The sequence below is a fragment of the Suricata suricatta genome, chromosome 9 (assembly GCF_006229205.1).
Source record: "Suricata suricatta isolate VVHF042 chromosome 9, meerkat_22Aug2017_6uvM2_HiC, whole genome shotgun sequence".
Taxonomy (NCBI): domain Eukaryota; kingdom Metazoa; phylum Chordata; class Mammalia; order Carnivora; family Herpestidae; genus Suricata; species Suricata suricatta.
The window spans coordinates 99656017-99674984 of record NC_043708.1 but is presented as its reverse complement, the minus strand read 5'-3'; the positions used below and the strand labels follow the sequence as shown (position 1 = coordinate 99674984).

At 35.6% G+C, this 18968-nt stretch overlaps 1 protein-coding gene across 1 annotated transcript in view; it reads left to right on the top strand.

Moving 5' to 3' along the window:
- Positions 1-18968, top strand: part of VPS13C (vacuolar protein sorting 13 homolog C) — a 173026-nt gene that overhangs the window by 118452 nt on the left and 35606 nt on the right. Inside the window, exons 51-64 of the mRNA XM_029952250.1 lie at positions 1995-2087; positions 4324-4689; positions 5207-5293; positions 6578-6733; positions 6895-7159; positions 8491-8651; positions 9610-9731; positions 10232-10526; positions 11739-12128; positions 13831-13935; positions 14599-14763; positions 16535-16663; positions 16934-17067; positions 18709-18835. Coding sequence (XP_029808110.1) covers positions 1995-2087; positions 4324-4689; positions 5207-5293; positions 6578-6733; positions 6895-7159; positions 8491-8651; positions 9610-9731; positions 10232-10526; positions 11739-12128; positions 13831-13935; positions 14599-14763; positions 16535-16663; positions 16934-17067; positions 18709-18835 — 2595 coding nt within the window. The remainder of the gene's footprint in view (positions 1-1994; positions 2088-4323; positions 4690-5206; positions 5294-6577; positions 6734-6894; positions 7160-8490; positions 8652-9609; positions 9732-10231; positions 10527-11738; positions 12129-13830; positions 13936-14598; positions 14764-16534; positions 16664-16933; positions 17068-18708; positions 18836-18968) is intronic.

Genomic DNA, 18968 nt, shown 5'->3' with positions numbered 1-18968 from the left:
TCGGATTCTGTGTTTCCCTCTCTCTGCCCATCCCCTGTTTGTGTCTAGTCTCATCTCTGTCTCTCTGTCTCTCAAAAATAAACATTAAAAAAAGTTAATTTCAGTTAAGTGTTCATGTTATTGTTGAAAATATGATGTTAGTTAATTAACTTAATTACCATACCAATAAGTTTTAAATGTTAAATTGAGAATGTTACCTTAAAGAGGATTCATTATATTATATGATTCATTTGCAGTGTTATTTTAAATTAAAAATATTTATGACCAAGTGACTCACATAAAGAAATGCAATGCTAGGCTTAGTCTGACTTTACCATGAAGCATTCTTGAGTGGATCATCTTTTGGCATGTCACAGAAAGCTTATAATTAATCACCCCAGGAAAAGCTTTCCTAAGTTTTTTTTAAATGAAAGTAGTGCAATACTAATTCCTCCATTCAGTTCAGGTGTAAGGTTAGTTTATTTCTTTCTTTAATGATATAAGTATATATATATATATATCATACATATACGCATTTATGTGTAATGTAAGTAAATATATTTGTAAATATAAGCCTAATAGTTTTACATAAATCATTGGGTTTGCAGATTTGAAATTTGTTCTTATAAGCACCTTATATGACATTCAAGACTGACCTCTTATTCATCATATGGAAACTGTTCATTTACCTACCTTACCACAGAGCTCTTTGTTTATTTTATTTTCTGTATGTTATTTATTTATTTTTGAGAGAGAGAGAAGAGGAGATAGGGAGAGAGGGAGAAAGAGAGAGAGAGTGCATGCACAGGTGGGCACAAGCAGGGGAGGGGCAGAGAGAGGGAGACACAGAATCTAAAGCAGGCTCCAGGCTCTGAGCTGTCAGCACAGAGCCCGATGCAGGGCTTGAATGCATGAACGTTGAGATTATGACCTGAATTGAAGTTGGGCACTTAACTGACTGAGCCATCCAGGCACCCCAGAACTCTTTGTTTAAAGTAACAACTTCCAGTAATTTAGTTGTCATATAACTATAATGAAATAACAATTTCATTTCCTCATGTACTTCTTTGTGAATGTAGGACTTTGCCATAGTCTTTACCTCATTTTTATGAATATTCTAAAGGCATATTTTACAAAGGGTATCACTTGAAAGATATTTTAGTGAAAGGAGACATTTTATTTTTTAAATATTTATTTAATTTGAGAAAGAGAGAGAGCATGAGCAGGGGAGGGACAGAGAGAGAGGAAAAGAGAATACCAAGAAGGCTCCACACTGTCAGAGCAGAGCCTACAGAGGGCTTGATCTCATGAACCACAAGATCATGACCTGAGCTAAAATCAAGAGTCAGATGCTTGATCAACTGAGCCACCCAGGTGTTCTGCAAGGAAACATTTTAAACTTGTATTAGTAAGTGTACATCATTACTTAAGAATTTGACATAAAGGAATTGATCAGAACTGCTTAAAGTCCTTTGACAATATAAGCAGATTTGTCATAATTCAGAAGAGCCCTTATAAGATATTTTTAGCTAATTTTATTTGCCTTTTGCTTTTAGTGTAAGCTATAGTTAAAGATCCCAAGTTAAAGGGCCCGTGGGTGGCTTAGTTTGGTAAACATCCAACTCTTGGTCTCAGCTCAGGTCATGATCTCATAATTCGTGAGTTCAAGCCCCAACTTGGGCTCTTTGCTGTCTTTGTGGAACATTCTTGGGATTCTGTCTCCCTCGCTCTCTGCCCCTCCTCTGTTCATGCTTCATCCTCATGTGCTCTCTCTCTCTCTGTCTGTCTGTCTCTCTCTCTGTCCATCTCTCTCTCTCTCAAATAAATAAATAAACATTTTAAAAAAAGGTCTCTAGCTAAGTAACCTGCATTCTAGGGTGTATTATATATATAATGTATATTTTTAATATATACATAATATGTATATTATTATGTATATATACATATCTGTATGTTTATGTATATATAACAGATCTATGACTAAGGAAATGTGTATTTTACTTATTTGTTACTAGGTCTTACATCCCTGTTCTTTATTTATGGAAAAATGTATGTGGGCTTCAGGAAAACAAAATATAAGCATTATGGTTGAAGAATTTATAATTAAGGTCAGTGCCTCTCATATTATTTGGGTAAAAATCTTTATGTTTCTAATAACGTCTTTTGCTCCCTCTTGTAACTAGAGCATTATGCTAATTACATCACATACTCAAACAGTATCACTTTACAGGTACCAAATACCATTAAAATACATTTTTCTTCAAAGCAAATATTTTTCTATCTTTTTATAAAAGTATTTTAAATATCTATAAATGATTGGGATATCTATTATGTTTGCTTGGATGTGTGTTGGGGAGATCAGGTTTGGAGAAAAGCAGAGCTGGGGTTGGAAGAAAAGGGAAGGTGGGATAGAAAAGTTACCTTTATTTGTAGTAAGTTATTTTAGGGTTTTATTTGAGGTATAATGTGAATTTAATAATTATGTAATTAAATGTTTTATTTGGCTTTAAAATTTTTGTAATGACAGATGTATGCTAGGAATGTTGTTTGGATTTGCTTTGTATTAATCTCTTATATTTGAAGTGTTGGAAAAACAATCTCTGTTCTCCCATAGTGTTTGCATTGTTTAAATATGACCTCATATTGGTTATAAATGAAAGATATAGGATACTTAACAAATCTCTTTTTCTGTGTGTCCAGAGGACACAACCTTGAGCTAGGTGGTTGATAGCAGCTTCACTACACCATAGCCAGAGGTGACTAAATGAAGGCTCAAATTAATGTCATTTGAGTTACTGTATAAATAACAGTGCAGTTTTCTCTCAGCACTTTAAAATATTCAGTAGTTTTAGATTGTATTAACAGATTTCCTTTTTGAATAACTTAAAATAGTAAAGGAGGGGGAAAGTTCTCGAATTTGCAGGCACTTAGTCTAAGACAACAGGTTAAGGTACTGGGAGAATGGTCTTTCCTTTTCTTGGTGTATCAGCAAACATTTGTTTATTCAGCAAACATTTTTTGAGCTCTTACTATGTATGAAAAATGTCCTATACAAGGCTTTGGGGATACATGTCCATATATTCAAAGAACCTACTGATACATGTGAGAGAAAGAAGTGAATCAGTGATTCTAGCTTTCAGAACTGGAGACATGTACTGGTGCTGTTGGGAGCACAGGTAAGGGGCCTCTGATCAGACCATGACATCAGGGAAAACTGCCTTTAAGTGGGGCTATTTGAACTGAGTTTTGAAAATCTGAAGGAGGTTAGATGCAGAGGGAGGCTGATGGCTATCGAGAGACAGAACCGACAATATGCACAAAAGTAGAGGTATGGAAAACCTTTTAAGGACTTAGAGGGGTGATCCCACATGGCTGGAGAGAATGGTGTGGTGGAGTTGTAAGACAGAGCACTAATTAAAGGTGACATTAATAAGGCAAGGGCAAAGAACAGACTTGGTGAACAGGTAAGTTTCAGAAGAGGCTCATACTGCTTCCTTCTTGGGTGTTATCATCCTATCTTTTTAGCATATTACATAAGTAAGGTTGTGAGAACTGAACAGTTAAGGAATCCACTTAATTTATTGCTCACCCTTTGGGAAACCCTGACTAGTTAATTCATGAGGCATCACATCACAGAGACTTGTGTGTCCTCAACTAAAGAAAAATTTGAACTGTATCCTTAAAGTTAGGGGCAATTGAAGATTTTAGGCATAGGAATGGCATGCCAGGTTTGAGTTTCAGGAAAAAGAAAAGAATACTGTTAGAAGTGTGGAGGGTAGGCTGTGAGGGTCCAGTCAGCACTGGACATAGAAGACATCATCAGTGTAGAACTAAGGTGCAGGGCCACGAATGAAGAGGTGAGCAAAGTTACTATACAAAAATAATAAGAAGTAGAGTTTGAAAAACTTGGCATAAGTGGAAGGGTATCCATGGTGATTCTTAGGCTTTTTGTTTCAGTAAGACAAATGAAAGCCACATATGTATATTTTGATGAGGATCATACTCTTTGGTTTCATTAATGCAACTGGTTAAAAAATGAAAAATTCATTTATACTACGTTTTTCTCTTCACATAACACTGTTTTACTATAAATTGGTTAGTTTAACTTTAGGTCTTGACAATAACATATTATTAACTACTTAATTCCATTGTAGCCTGGACAGAAATCATGTTGACTCGACAAGTTAGTTGACTTGACATATGACTTTGTGTATACTCTTTTGTTTTCCTTAGGTATGAATGTGGTATATTTAAATTTTTAATTTTTTAAAACATTTTGTGTTATATATTCTTCTCCTTCAGAAATAATTTATTCTTAACATTTTTCTGCTTTCTTTTATAAAGATCTCACCCATAATTCTGAATACTGTGATGACAATCATGGCTGCTATGTCTCCAAAGACAAAAGAAGATGAATCCAAAGATACATCTAAGGAAACAGAAAATCTTTGGGGCATCAAATCTGTTAGTGATTATAACTCTTGGTTTCTTGGTGTTGACATGGCAACAGAAATAACAGAAAATTTCAAAGACATTCAACATCTCTCTGTAGAGGAAAATTGTGCTGTTGTTGTACAGTCAGTTCAAGTTACCTTAGAATGTGGCCTTGGGCATCGAACCGTACCTTTATTACTGGCAGAGTCTAAGTTTTCAGGAAATGTTAAAAATTGGACTTCCCTACTGACTGCTACTGCTGACATGACATTAGAGGTATGACTACATCATTTCGTACTTTGAGAGCCAACTTCTTAAAAGTACACCTGCAGAATTAAGATGTGAGCTTTTCTTTTTTGTGCATGGCCACAGCAAATGTGTGTGTGTGTGTGTGTGTGTGTGTGTGTGTGTGTATGTGAGTATATGTATATATTATAACTTAACAACTTGTTGATGCATAGTACAGTATTATTTAGTTGGCCACTATTTTTAACGACTTTTTGTTAAGTTATAATATATTCTCACATTTAACTTGTTGATGCTTTGTACAATATTGTTTAGTTGATCACTATTTTTTGAAGACTTTTTTTTGCTAAGTAATTTGTTTATGGCAGTGAAATAAGAGACTAAAGGAAAATGCATCCTCTTTGTAGATATTCTTTGTGTCTTGAGGTATGTTAAAATGATGTTTGACATGTAACATTAGTTGTGTGATATTTTTTCCTATTGGTTATAGAAATATGTTGCTAAAGTTGAAAGACTCTGTTATTACATACAATCTGTGTCTTTCCAGGTTCACTATTATAATGAAGCCCATGCTGTTTGGGAGCCACTGATTGAGAGAGTGGAGGGGAAGAGACAATGGAACTTAAGACTCAATGTAAGGAAAGCATAAGATATCTTTATCTTGATGGCACTAAGCACATTCATTTATATATTTTAGTTCTGTGATTCTCAAGATTTGTGGTCTAGGATTCTGGAGTTCCTTTCAGGGGGTTTGTGGGGTCAGAACTATTTTCGTAGTAACACGAAGACATTATATATCATGTTTATTCTCATTCTCTCATGAGATACAGTGGAATTTTCCAGAGACTATGTGATATTGCACCAGAATGAATACTGAAGCAAAAATGAGAATCCATTTGTCTTGAAGCAGGCAGTAAAGAGATTTGTAAATACCCCTCATTTTACTATTAAAAATAACTTTAATAGTTATATTTCATTAAAATATTATTCAACATATAATTGTTATTTTTAAATGAATATTTAAAATTTTCTCAGGTTTAGTTTCTATTAGAGTTCATATAAATATGATCCACATAAATGGAACTCTTTGAAATCTTCAGTGATTTTAAGAGACCAAAATATTTGAGAAAACTTGAATTGTAGTTCATGAATTCTTTGTATGTTTTCTCTTTATGGTATTTCTTGAGAGCATTTCAGAATCCTGGTTATCAAAGCACATTTTTCTAGACTAAAAGGAACATTAATTATATACACTTAACAAATTATTACAATACAGGTCTCTGGTATGGCCTGAAGTGTAATGCACAGAAATTGACTCAGCTGATTGCTGTTTAAAAGTGAGAAATCACTTAACCTGTGTCCCAAATTCCTCTTACTAAAGTAGAAGTAATATTGCTGACCTACCTGTCTCTGGCACAGACAGGCTAACAAAGAGTTTTTTATATGGCCTTTGAGCTCTATTAGAAGAAATACTCTGATGGAATGTGATGGCCGGTGAAAGCTGTGACTAATAGGTGTTAACAGTAACAAGTAGAAAGAAGTCCCCGTTAGCTCCAAGAAGGATCAGTTGAGACTTCGGGGTCATCTCAGATGACTCCTCAACACATAAGGACCAATTAGTCAGGCGACACTGGGGAAGTAGCTTGCTCTGGGGAATGCACAAGAAACAAATACTGTAGCTGACCTTGAGTACTTTTGTGACATGGTTCTAAACATTACCCCGTGCACTGATGACACACTGAAAGAAAGACTGCCGATCTGTGCTCTATCTTTGAAGCGAAGCACTGGTTGTTTTTGAAAATGAGACTTTTGACTAGCCTCAATATAAAGTTTAGGAGAATTGAACTCTTTGAGAGTTTTAAAATTTTGTTATCAAATGCCTGATAACTTAAATGTGTTATGTTATTTATCCTCCTAGGTAAAGAAAAATCCAGTCCAGGATAAAAGTTTAATTCCAGGAGATGATATTATTTTTATTCCTGAGCCACAAACAGCAGTTCATATTTCTTCAGGAGATACAATGAATATAACCATATCCAAAAGTTGCCTTAATGTTTTCAACAATTTAGCCAGAGTATGTTTGTTTTTTGCTTGGAATATTCAAATGGGATTTTAAAATGAAGCATGTATGGATTATTTATATTTGTCATCAAAATTAATTTCTTAAAAATGTGCAATTTTGGAAAAAAGTTGCATCTTGCAAAAATTACATTGCGATGTTACGTTCCTTTGCAGGGTTTTTCAGAAGGCACTGCTTCTACTTTTGACTACTCTTTAAAAGATAGGGCTCCTTTTACAGTAAAAAATGCTTTAGGTATTCCCATTAAGGTGCAGCCCAATCACAATCTCAGAGTAATAGGCTCCCTTGAGCAGAGTGGAGTTTATGATGTTGATGCTGGTCAGAGTTTGGAATTGGAGTATGCCGGCATGGAACCTTCACGTCAAGGAAAATTGTCTATGCTGAGCCGTCAAGAAAGCTCCTTCTTCACGCTAACCTTTGGTATGCTATATTTATTTTATATTTATCTTTGGGATTGTAGGTGTGGGGCTTATTTTTGATAAAATATGAAGGTATTGCTGCAGATACCTTGGGAGGCAACATTTCTAAAGGCTTGAAACAAATAGTTGATAAATTCTTGCCTTGTTTTCTTCCTCTAAACTTGAGAAAATTAAGTTGGATTAAGAATTACCTTAGAAAATTAGATTATTTCTGTGCCCTTAAATAATATACTCTGTAGTATGCTTCAAAAAGGATGTGGGAACAATGAGGAGAAGAAAATTAACTATATTCAGAAGTTATAAAATTTTGACAGTAATTATCACGATTAGAAAGAAAAGGTGATTATTGCTAAATAGCTGAAAGAATCAGGAACAAGCAGGATTTTGTGTGTTTTAATAAATTAAAAAAATTTTTATTTAAATTCTAGTCAACATACAGTGTGATATTAGTTCCTGGCATGTAATATAGTGACTCACCACTTTAATACAGCACCTGTTGTTCATCACACGTGCCTTCCTTAATCCCCATCACCTACTCACCCCTCCCCCCACCCACCTCCCTTGTGGTAACCATCAATTTGTTCTCATAGTTAAGGGTCTTTTTCTTGATTAATACATTTAGAGCTCCAAGAGAATTCGTTTTGGGTCACAAATTTTTAAATTTTTTTAATGTTTTTTTGTATTCATTTTTTTTCCATAATATTTTATTGTCAAATTGTTTTCCATACAACACCCAGTGCTCTTCCCCTCAAGTGCCCTCCACCATCACCACCACCTGTCTTCCCCCCTACCCCCTCCCCCCCAACCCTCAGTTCATTCTCAGCTTTCAGTAGTCTCTCAAGTTCTGCATCCCTCTCTCTCCCCAACTCTCTCTCCCTCCTCCAGGGAACGGAGGAGGGAGAGAGAGTTGTATTCATTTTTGAAAGAGAGGGAGACAGATCGTGAGCAGGGGAGGGGCAGAGAGCAAGGAAGACACAGAATCTAAAGCAGGCTCCAGGCTGTAAGCTGCCACCACAGAGCCTGATGTGGGGCTTGAACTCAGAAACTGTGACATCATGACTTGAGCTGAAGTCAGACCCTTAACCCACTGAGCACGCTGGTGCCCCTGGGTCAAAAATTTTTATAACTAGTTTTCTTTCCTTTCTTTATTTTAGTTTCTTTAGTTTCCTTTCTTAGTTTCTATATCTTAGGAAAGCGTTTTTAGTAGTCATCATTTTTAGTCATGAAGAAGAATTCTCTTGTTATTATTTTAAGGTGCTGATGAGTACTGTGTCTGAGAGGAATAAAGGTAAATTGATATTTGGAATGCTTCTCAATTATGCTCTGCCTTAGTTCCTCATGGATATACAGAAGTTGCAAAAGTCCCTGTTGCCAGATCCGGACGGCGGTTATATAATGTACGGAATCCCAATGCCCGTCATTCTGACTCAGTCTTGGTACAGATTGATGCAACTGAAGGGAATAAAGTAATTACCCTCCGTTCGCCTCTACAGGTAATGCATTATAGTGAATTGTGTCCCTTCAAGTATAACAAGAAATATTCCGTCATTTAGCTGAATATAGGCATATGATAAAACATTAATACTGATTATTCAGAAATACATAATAGATTGAACTGGCTGCTATTTCCAATCCAACTTGCTTTTATAATAGTCTTCATTTTAAATGTCTGATTAGACATTCTTGTTATTTGAAAGCCCATTTTTGTTGTGGTCTAGGTTGAAAATTAATGAAGCTTTTTTCCTCTTTAAAGATTTAGAACTGGGAGTATTAATGATTCTAAGTAGTTGTCAAATAAGATAATATTCCATTCTCTTTGCATATCACTTGTATTTTCAAGTATATGTGAAGGAATACTGGAATGATCTCCCCAGAAAAGGATTTTAGCATCTTAATCTCTTCTGCTTTTAAGGCTTTACCCATTTTTCTTTTTCTTTGCATTATATGGTTTCATTATATGGTCATCAAAAGAACATTTTCTTCCTTTTTAGAACATCAGATAAAGAAATGAAAGGATTTCAACGTTTGGCCACTGTTATCTCTCAGTTTGCTGTTAGCTCTAGCCTAGTCCAGAAAAGAGAGGTGTAGTAATTTTCCTCATTTCCTTTGCTATCCTTTTCTGTTTTCACATGGTGCATTGGAAAAAGGTTGTAGTGGGGGAAAATATGGCTGAGCTCTTCACCAAAGATTAATACATATTATACACTAACAGTGAACATCAGTGTAGAACATGTGAATATTCTAGAACTTTGCAACTGCCACATAAACATCAGGCCTCTCATCTATAGCACATAAATATCCTAAAAATTTTCAATTATCCATAAAAATATCTTCTAATACTGGGCTTGAAACTTCTTAGATCTAAGAGTAACTGCAAACATGTAGCTCACATTTTTCTTTTGACCATCTATATGTTTTTAAATAACTTATGTGTCTTTTTTTATACAACAGATTAAAAATCATTTCTCTATTGCATTCATCATCTATAAATCTGTTAAGAATGTTAAGCTTCTGGAGCCCATTGGAGTAGCCAGCCCTGAAGAGGAATTCCATGTTCCTTTAGATTCATATAGGTACCTACCTCCTTGAAACTAATACCTGAAAATTAATACTATTTTTACAAGGTTCATAAAATATATTTTTCAATATGAATTGAGATGTATATTCTAGGGGAAAAAACGTATTTTTATAATCTAAACATGTGTAAAAGCTAGTTTTAAGAGATCTATAGAAATATATTTATTTAATCACTGATTTACCAGATGAAAATTTCTTACTGTATAGTTGATGTTTTGGCCCTTTCTGAATTTTATTTTTATTAGATTGCCTTTATATTTGAAATGACTATTTTTTTGACTTGTCATTGTTTACACATTGTGTTTTTTTCCAGAAAGTTCCTCCCTGGGTTAACTATGTGACTTTGGGCAAGTTTCTTAACCTTTCATAGCCTTGTTTTCTTCCTCTGTAAAAATAGGTTTAGTATTTACCTTGTAGAGTTGCCAAGAAGATTTAGTGAGATTCTTATGTTCTTGATAAAAGCTTTTTTCCCAACTCTGTTTTCTTTCTTCTCTAGATGTCAATTATTTATTCAGCCGGCTGGTATCTTAGAGAGTCAGTACAAAGAATCCACCACTTACATTTCTTGGAAGGAAGAACTTCACAGGAGCAGGGAAGTCCGATGCATGCTGCAGTGTCCATCAGTAGAAGTCAACTTCCTACCTCTCATTGTCAGTACAGTTGCTTTGCCGGATGAATTAAGCTATATATGTAGCCACGAGGAAGACTGGGGTCCAGCTTACATTATCCATCTTTATCCTACCCTCACTTTGCGGAACCTTCTCCCATATTCTCTAAGATATTTACTTGAGGTATGTTTCTTGTGTGTGTGTGTGTTTTGACCTTTATTATTGCAGAGTGAATTCTATTTATTTTTACTTTGTTTTTAGTTGAGGTGAGTATTTTACATAGCATAATTCTAATGCTTTAATAATATATAACAGCAAAAACTGACATAGCATTTAGTATGTGGCATCACTGTACCATGTGCTTTACCTGTATTAACACATTTAATACATGAAATAACCTTCTGACATAGGTACTATTATTAGACCTATTTTACAGATGAAGAAACTGAGCCACAGAGGAGTTAAGTGACAAGTCCAAGATCCCACAGCTAATCAGTTGTAGAGCTAGGACTTGAACCTAGGTAATTTGACTCCTTGCTCTCTTACACTGAGATCTGCTGTGTCTCCTATGAATTAAGAACCCTAATAATTTCTATTCCATTAGGTAATGGATAGAAAAAAGCCACTGAGAAAGTACTTCATCTTACTTTATTCTAAAGTTAATTTTAAAGTTTTTATTGTAAAGTCAGTAGTATTATGTGTCTGTCTAAGAAATAATGGGGAACATTTTTAGTAATAACATATGATAAATGTTTTTAGATTCTACATGCCACAACATTTTAAAATACAGAAGTCTAGAAATCATTTCTTTTCTTTATCTGACAGTGAGCCACCCCTCAGTTGCAAAGACCAAAATGAATTAAATGAACTCAATAGTATTTAAGTAAGAGAAGCTTTCAAAAATGAAGCCTGTGGCTATTGTTCATTTTAAAAATAATTTCACATCACATAGATAGCTTGTCAGAAGTTTGCTGTCACTTTTCCTTCTTTTATTTATATGGGAACCACGTGGTCTAGCATGTGAATAGAGGATGAAGCAAAGCTGGGGCAGTTAAGTGGCTCATTAATGACACGGACAACAGCCAACATTCCTGAAGTCATCCTTTGATGCATGGCATCTATCTGACTTTTTTTTTTTCCGAAGTTCATGGTCATTCACCTCCTAACAGCCAAATGACAATTTCTGCCTTTGGCTGTGACATAGTATTTTTCTTTTTAGTTCTTAGTGGTTATTGAACATTCATAATGTATACGCCTGGGACTTCATTGAAGTCTTGTCAGTTCATCTGAATCTGGTAGGTTATTTATTAGTACTTGCCTAAAATATGGATGTTGCTATTGCAGAGGTTTTAAAAAATCACTAAACAAATTGAGTTTTTGTTTGTTTGCTTTTAGGGAACAGCAGAAACTCATGAGCTAGCCGAAGGCAGTGCTGCTGATGTTCTACATTCAAGAATCAGTGGAGAAGTAATGGAATTAGTGCTGATGAAATATCAGGGCAGAAACTGGAATGGACATTTCCGTATATGCAATACACTTCCAGAATTCTTTCTTGTGTGTTTTTCTCCTGACTCCACAGAAATGATGACAATTGACTTGTCGGTACATGTCAGACGAATTGACGGCCGGATGGTGCTATCTGTTTTTAGTCCCTATTGGCTAATCAACAAGACTTCTCGGGTTCTCCAGTATCGTGCAGAAGATATTCACGTGAAACATCCAGCTGATTTCAGGGATATTATTTTATTCTCTTTCAAGAAGAAGAATATTTTTAGTAAAAATAAGGTGTGCTTTGGTATATATCACATGTTAAAATAGATAAATTCCTAGTTTGGAAGTCTTTGATTCATTAGCCTTCCCTCAATCCATGCTTAGTGCCCTTAGTATGAATTTAAGGATTGCATAATCAAGTGAGATGTTAGGATTAGCAAGAATTTCCCAAGGCCGAATTGCCCTTTTCTCCATTCCCATGAGAATTGCTTTTGTTTGGGGACACCTGGGTGGCTCAGTCGGTTAAGCATCTGACTTCGGCTCAGGTCATGATCTCATGGTTTGTGAGTTTGAGGCCTACATGGGGCTCTGCAGGCAGCACGGAGCCTGAAGCCTGCTTCAGATTCTGTGTCTCCCTGTCTCTGCCCCTCACCCACTTGTGCTGTCTCTCTCTCTCTAAAAAATAAACAGTTTTAAAGTTTTTAAAAAATTACTTCTGTTATTTTAGTAGTGTCAGGTAGAAAGCTTGACTTAATGTAGTTTACCTGTGATAAAATGGCATTTCAAAAGGTGGAGCAGTTGGATTTAGCCTATATTAACTGAGCCCTCCTATGTATGAAGCACTAAACCAGGCCTTTGAGAAAGAAACCTAGTGCCCAAGCCTCATCTTTTCTGCTCTGGTCCCTTCTTTCCTTTGTAGACGCCTATCATGGAATTGTTTATCACACATTGTCCCAAGTGCTCACTGCTAGGCCTTTGTGCTACAGTTTCTGCCTAAAATGTCACATCTTTTCTGGTTCCCTGCTATTCATCTTTTGGCTGTCATTGTGTTCAGGTGTCACGTGTGAAGGATTTCTACCTGTAAAGTGGAGGTGGTTATTACATACCTGTTCTCTTAGAGCAGTTGTTCTCAAATTTCAGTATATGTTGGAATCACCTAGAGGGCTTTCTGGGGTGTGCCCCTAACATTTGATTCAGTAGGTCCGAGTAGGGTCTGAACATTGCATTTCTAACAGATTCCCAGGTGATGCCAACGGTGCTGGTCCAGGGATCACATTTCAAGAACGATTATCTCAAAGTGTTGATTAATCCTTAGCATTGTAATTACCTGTCTATATGTCTTACCTGTGGCTGTCCTCAGGTTTTTTATAATCTAGTGGGTAGATGGAGGAGCACAGTTACATCGCTTCTATAAAACTTACTCCGAGCCAGAAGTAAACTTTCTACCCTCTCACCTTGGTAGCATTTTGTACTACTCGGATTGCTCTTAATCCCGTTCAGTCTTGCATCATAATTATTAGTATGTGCTTCCCATCTCCCTGTTTAGTTGGAGTTCATTGAAGACAGGAACTTTGTCCTGTGGTCCTCCATTCTTCTGACCATGATGCCTTTCATTTAACATTTGCTGAGTAATAAAGGCATAAATTCTCTATGTTTTAAAACTTTTAAGAATTTGTTAGCTCATTATCTTAAGTCTAACACTGAAAAATATTATTTTACGTTAAGCTTTTCTTTTTAAACAACAGAGGGTCTCTTTGGTATACATCTTTAAATTCACCTAACTAATGCATAGATGAATGGGAAGATCAGAACTCTGCTTTTATCTTTTGGCCTCTAGAATATCTGTGGTTCTCTGACCCACTGGCAGTATGGCTTTGATTATTTTTTTCTGTGTCCTTTGATACTAAATAAATTTCTAATAGAATAGTATCTTTCCCTCAAAATTAATATAGTCTTTTAGGTTTCTTCTATGATGGTTATGTGTTCTCTGTTACAGGTACAATTAAAAATTTCAACTAGCACTTGGTCCAATAGTTTTTCATTGGATACAGTGGGAAGTTACGGGTGTGTGAAGTGTCCTGCCAACAGTATGGAATACCTGGTAAGATTCTGCTGGCATCTTCTCCCTTGACTTCATGCACGTTTTCTTCAGCTCTGTAAATCGGCGAGGTTCTAAGAGGTGCAGAAATTTGAATTCAAATTTAGATTATGTACAGGACTGTTATCTCTATAAATTTCTTTGGCCACTAGTATCAGTACAGTTGAATCCATCCAAGTAAACAACTTGGTTAATATTCAGAGTATACAAGAATCTTCATTCCACACTACTCCCTGACAGATATTTCTTAAATCTTAGGTTTGACTGTGAAAATTTGAGTACTCTCTGGTCAGTTGACCTGTTCTAATTGCCACTTTGAAATTTTTATCTTCATTTATTAACAGAGAGATGATAAAGCAGCAAAACTTGACCCTCTACACCAGTTATAAAACAATTTACGTTTGGAATGTTAAGAAATAAGGAATACAACTAAACTGAATATGTTACGGCAGTCACTATTAGTTAAATTACTCCTTGGTATCTCTGGAATTGATTTCTGCTGGAGCCAAACTAAAGAACCAAACATTTTTATTAGTGAGAAGATAATCAGTAGCTGAATATGGCTTAGTAGTTACTTTATTTACAAGTGTCATTTTAAAACATCTTAAGAAATCTGTGTGAATGGAGTGTGTGTATCATTTCAAAGAAGTTTGTTCCTTTACACAGGTTGGTGTGAGCATCAAAATGAGCAGCTTTAATCTTACACGAATAGTTACTCTGACTCCCTTTTGTACCATTGCAAACAAGTCATCATTAGAGTTAGAAGTTGGTGAAATTATGTCTGATGGCTCCATGCCAACTAATAAGTGGAACTATATTGCTTCTTCAGAGGTAAAATTTTCCTTTACTGTGACTGGCTTCTGAAATGTACCAATAGATAATAGATAAATAAGAATTGCATGTACTTATTTGTTATACTCACTTTGCTGCAATATTTGTATTTTAAAACATGACAGCCAACTTTGACTTTTCTTTCATAAACAAATGTTTAAAAAATAGAAGAAAATTACTGGTAATATTTATCACTAGCTAGGATAGAGGGTTGACACTCAGTCTCTTGTTCTTCCTGTATGTGTAGAACATGGATGTGTATTGCAAAAAGTACATATACGTAATGTACTATGAATTGTCTCACTAGTCAGGATAATGCCTCTGTATTCAAGAAGTATATAATGCTGTTGGAGGGCTTAAGACTCATATAAATTAACACATGGGGGAAAAAAAAGATAGTATATGCTAAGTTATAGGTGGTTGTAGAATTTCTGTAAAATTTCAAGTTTCCTTGAAAATTTTGCTAAAATTCAACCCCTTCACTTTACCAAGAAGGAAGTTAAATCCCATACTTTTCTAAGATTGTTGAAGTCTTTGAAGTCACGATCATTGTGGCCAAGATTAAAAGGGATTGTTTCACAGAAGGCGTGAGATTTGAACTAAACTTTACAGGCTCAATAAGATTTTAGGAGGTGAAGAGAGTGAGGGAAAGAGCATAGAAGAGGACAGGTGCCAAGATGAGCATTAGTGCTTGAATTTATGTGAGTTTTCAACCAAACCAGTTGACCTTAAGGATAGAACCATTCTTCTGTACATCTCAAAAACAAAATTATATATATATATTTAAAAACTTAGCAAGAAGCTTAAAAGAAAGGATTCTAGTTATAATGCAAACAAATTTAGAGCTCTGAGAGACATGAGCTTTCCATGTCACTTAGAATGATTTCTGCAGGGGCGCCCGGGTGGCTCATTTGAGCATCTGGCTTCAGCTCAGGTCATGATCTCACAGTTGTGGGTTCGAGCCCCGCGTCAGGTTCTTTGCTGATGTCTAGCTCAGACCCTGGAGCCTGCTTCAGATTCTGTCTCCCTCTCTCTCTGACTCTCCCCTGCTCACACTGTCTCGCTCTCTCTCTTTCACTGTCTCAAAAATAAATAAAACATTAAAAAAAAAAGAATGATTTCTGTAGACTTGGCAACAAATAAGTGCTCATTATCATTGATGGGGGTTTGATAACAATATAATTTTTATTCAGAAATAGAATTCACTTACTGTTGTATAACAGAGGGGCATTTGGTTTTATGTTGGGAACTAAAACCTCAGTTTTACAGATAAGGCTCTATGAGGTGTATGATTCGATTAAGATCAAACAGGAAGATAATGTCAGGACTTCCAGCAAGGTCTGTAGTAGTCTTTTCACTGACTTCAATTGTCTTTCTAGCTTATCTAGGAAAAGATACACCGTGAAAGAATTCATAGTGCATAAAGCAGTTAAAATGGGATATGTACAAAATCAAATGTTGTTAAGATTATAGGTTTTAAATATTCAAGATATTTGAGTCATTCTTAATCAGTAAATTCTTCAGTTCTCGATTGTGATTATTCCATAAATACATAAAGACTAATAAATCTATATTCTTCTGATGGAGTTTCTTTGGTTTCATAAATAGTCCTTATATTGTCAATAGTTTTAGCGTGAGATGTGGAGGAAATATTTTAAGAAACATAGAAATAATTGTATCATGGTCAGATTAGAATTAAAAACTTAAGTAGCCATTGACTTATTTATACCACAGTATTATTTAAGACTGATACTAACTTTTGTATTTTTAGTGCCTTCCTTTTTGGCCTGAGAATTTGTCAGGCAAACTTTGTGTCAGAGTGGTGGGCTGTGAAGGATCCTCCAAACCATTTTTTTATAACCGACAGGATAACGGCACATTATTGAGCTTAGAAGAGCTGGTATGTTTTTATGTTTTATGATAAAACGTCTTTGGTTTTTAAGATTTGCTTTAAAATATTTTATTGAAACATGCTCTAAAATCTATTGGTAATTATTTGAAGGTGGTGATATATATCTAATGCTATACATGTATTTGTAAGAGATCAGAGAGCCAGTGTGCTGTTTAGTAGGAATAGAAGAAGACAAACTTTTCATGTCTCTATAACTTATTGAAATTCCAGATGTCACTGCAAGTTAAAACAATACCTCAAATTTTTTTTCTACAATAGAATGGAGGTATCTTGGTGGATGTAAACACTGCTGAGCACTCAACTGTCATAACGTTTTCTGATTACCATGAAGGATCTGCACCTGCTCTAATAATAAACCATGCACCACAGGATGTCCTCACATACAAACAGAGGTATGGAAAGAAAGCTTCATGGAAAATCTTATTTGCTTTTTACTGGCCCACAGTCCTTTCTAGGAAACAGTTTGGGTGGTAGATGAGTTTCACATTGCACATGTTTTCTGGTTATAGAAAGATAACTTGGAACACATACTGTTTATCATAATACCCTCAGCAGGTGTGGAGCGGTTCTCTGTAGCCCAATACATTAGTATTCCTGCAGCAGAACTTATGACTATTCATGCCGACGAGGCTAAATAAAAATTAATAGTCTCACATCAATTCAGTTCAGGTTTCCTAGCCAAGTGACTTTTGATACCCAAACGAATAAAAGCTTTTAAAATTTCAAAATTGCATATAACGAAATGTGAACCTCATTGGGCACTATTATTCTTTTGTAATCTGGTAATGCTTTATTTTTGTTGTTGTTTGTTTGTTTTTGTTCCCAATAGAGGCGGTAGCTTGAATGAAAGGACAATAGAAGTATGGGATGTTAAGAATTTTGTTCTCGCTTGTCCTGTCATATGACTTGGATGATGCCATTATATAATGATGTAACAGATAGTTTTAAACTCTGACAATATATATTATTTATTTGCCAAGGCATTTTATATATGTATAAAATCTTGTGCATACATAAGGTTATTTTTATATGTAGAATTATTTTATATAAAATAATGTCTTGCAGATTTACCTGTTCTTAACTCTCCTGTCTTAATTCCACCGAGAGATTTTTTTAAATTAAAAAAAATTTTTTTAAGTTTATTTATTTTGAGAGAGGGGAAAAACACATACATGTGCACACAAGCAGGAAAGGGGCAGGGACAAAGAGAGAGAGTCTCAAGCAGGCTCCTTCGAGCCCTACAGCCCTCTGTGAAGATCAGGATCAGGGCCGGATCTCAAGGACCGTGAGATCACGACTTGAGCTGAAACCAGGAGTCTGACACTTAAACTGAGCCACTCAGTCCCCCGACACTGAGAGATTTAAAAGCACAGAACGGGATTGAAACCTAATTGGGTTAATTTTTTTTTCTTTTTAGTTCTCTGGAAAGTTTTTTGTAATATGGACTAATGCTTCTTAAAGTTTAATGATAAATTTTGTTTAAATATTGCTAAAATATACATTCTGATTTAGTAGGTTTTAGGCGAGGCCCAAGACTTCGCATTTTCAGCAAGCTCCAGGTCATGTTGATGTTGCTTATCATCCACAAATCATACTTTGATTAGCAACAGTATGGACCTAATTTCTTTTTTCCTGAGACATGTTTCTTATCTAATTCCATGTGATTTTAACAACTTACATTTAAGCACTGAGTGAAGTTCTGCTGCTTTTTTGTTTATTGTTTATAGCTTTTTTTCTACAGGTGAACTCTGATGTACCAATCTGTTTACCTTAATGACTTACATTGCTATTTTATTGCATGGATCCCTTTGGAGTGTGCTGCAGCTTCAGAAAGGCAGTATTCCATTCCCCCAAGCTTCAAAACTGTTAGTTTATTGGACATTTTAGGGTACTTCTTTTTAGGCAGAGTTCTGTTTATTAACAAAAGCAATTTTATAAGATTTTTGTGCCAGTCCCAACACTGGAAACCACAGGTCTGGGTATCTCCTCAAGGCTTGAATATCTTAATCTTCCCTCTGGTGGTTGTGTTTCAGCGGGTCACAGGAGGAAATGTGCTTGCTGCCAGGACAAGCTCGACTTTTTGCCTGGGCAGATCCTACTGGTACCAGACAACTTACGTGGACGTACGCAGCAAATACTGGGGAGCACAGTCTGCTAAAGGTATCGTGTGATGTGAATGGGCTGTATGAGCTGCCTGATGGCAAAGGAAGCACACAAGCTAGCTTCACACAGTTCTCTTTGTCCTTACTGAGTGAGAGGTGAATTGGAATTTCCAAAATAAGTTGCTTTTGGA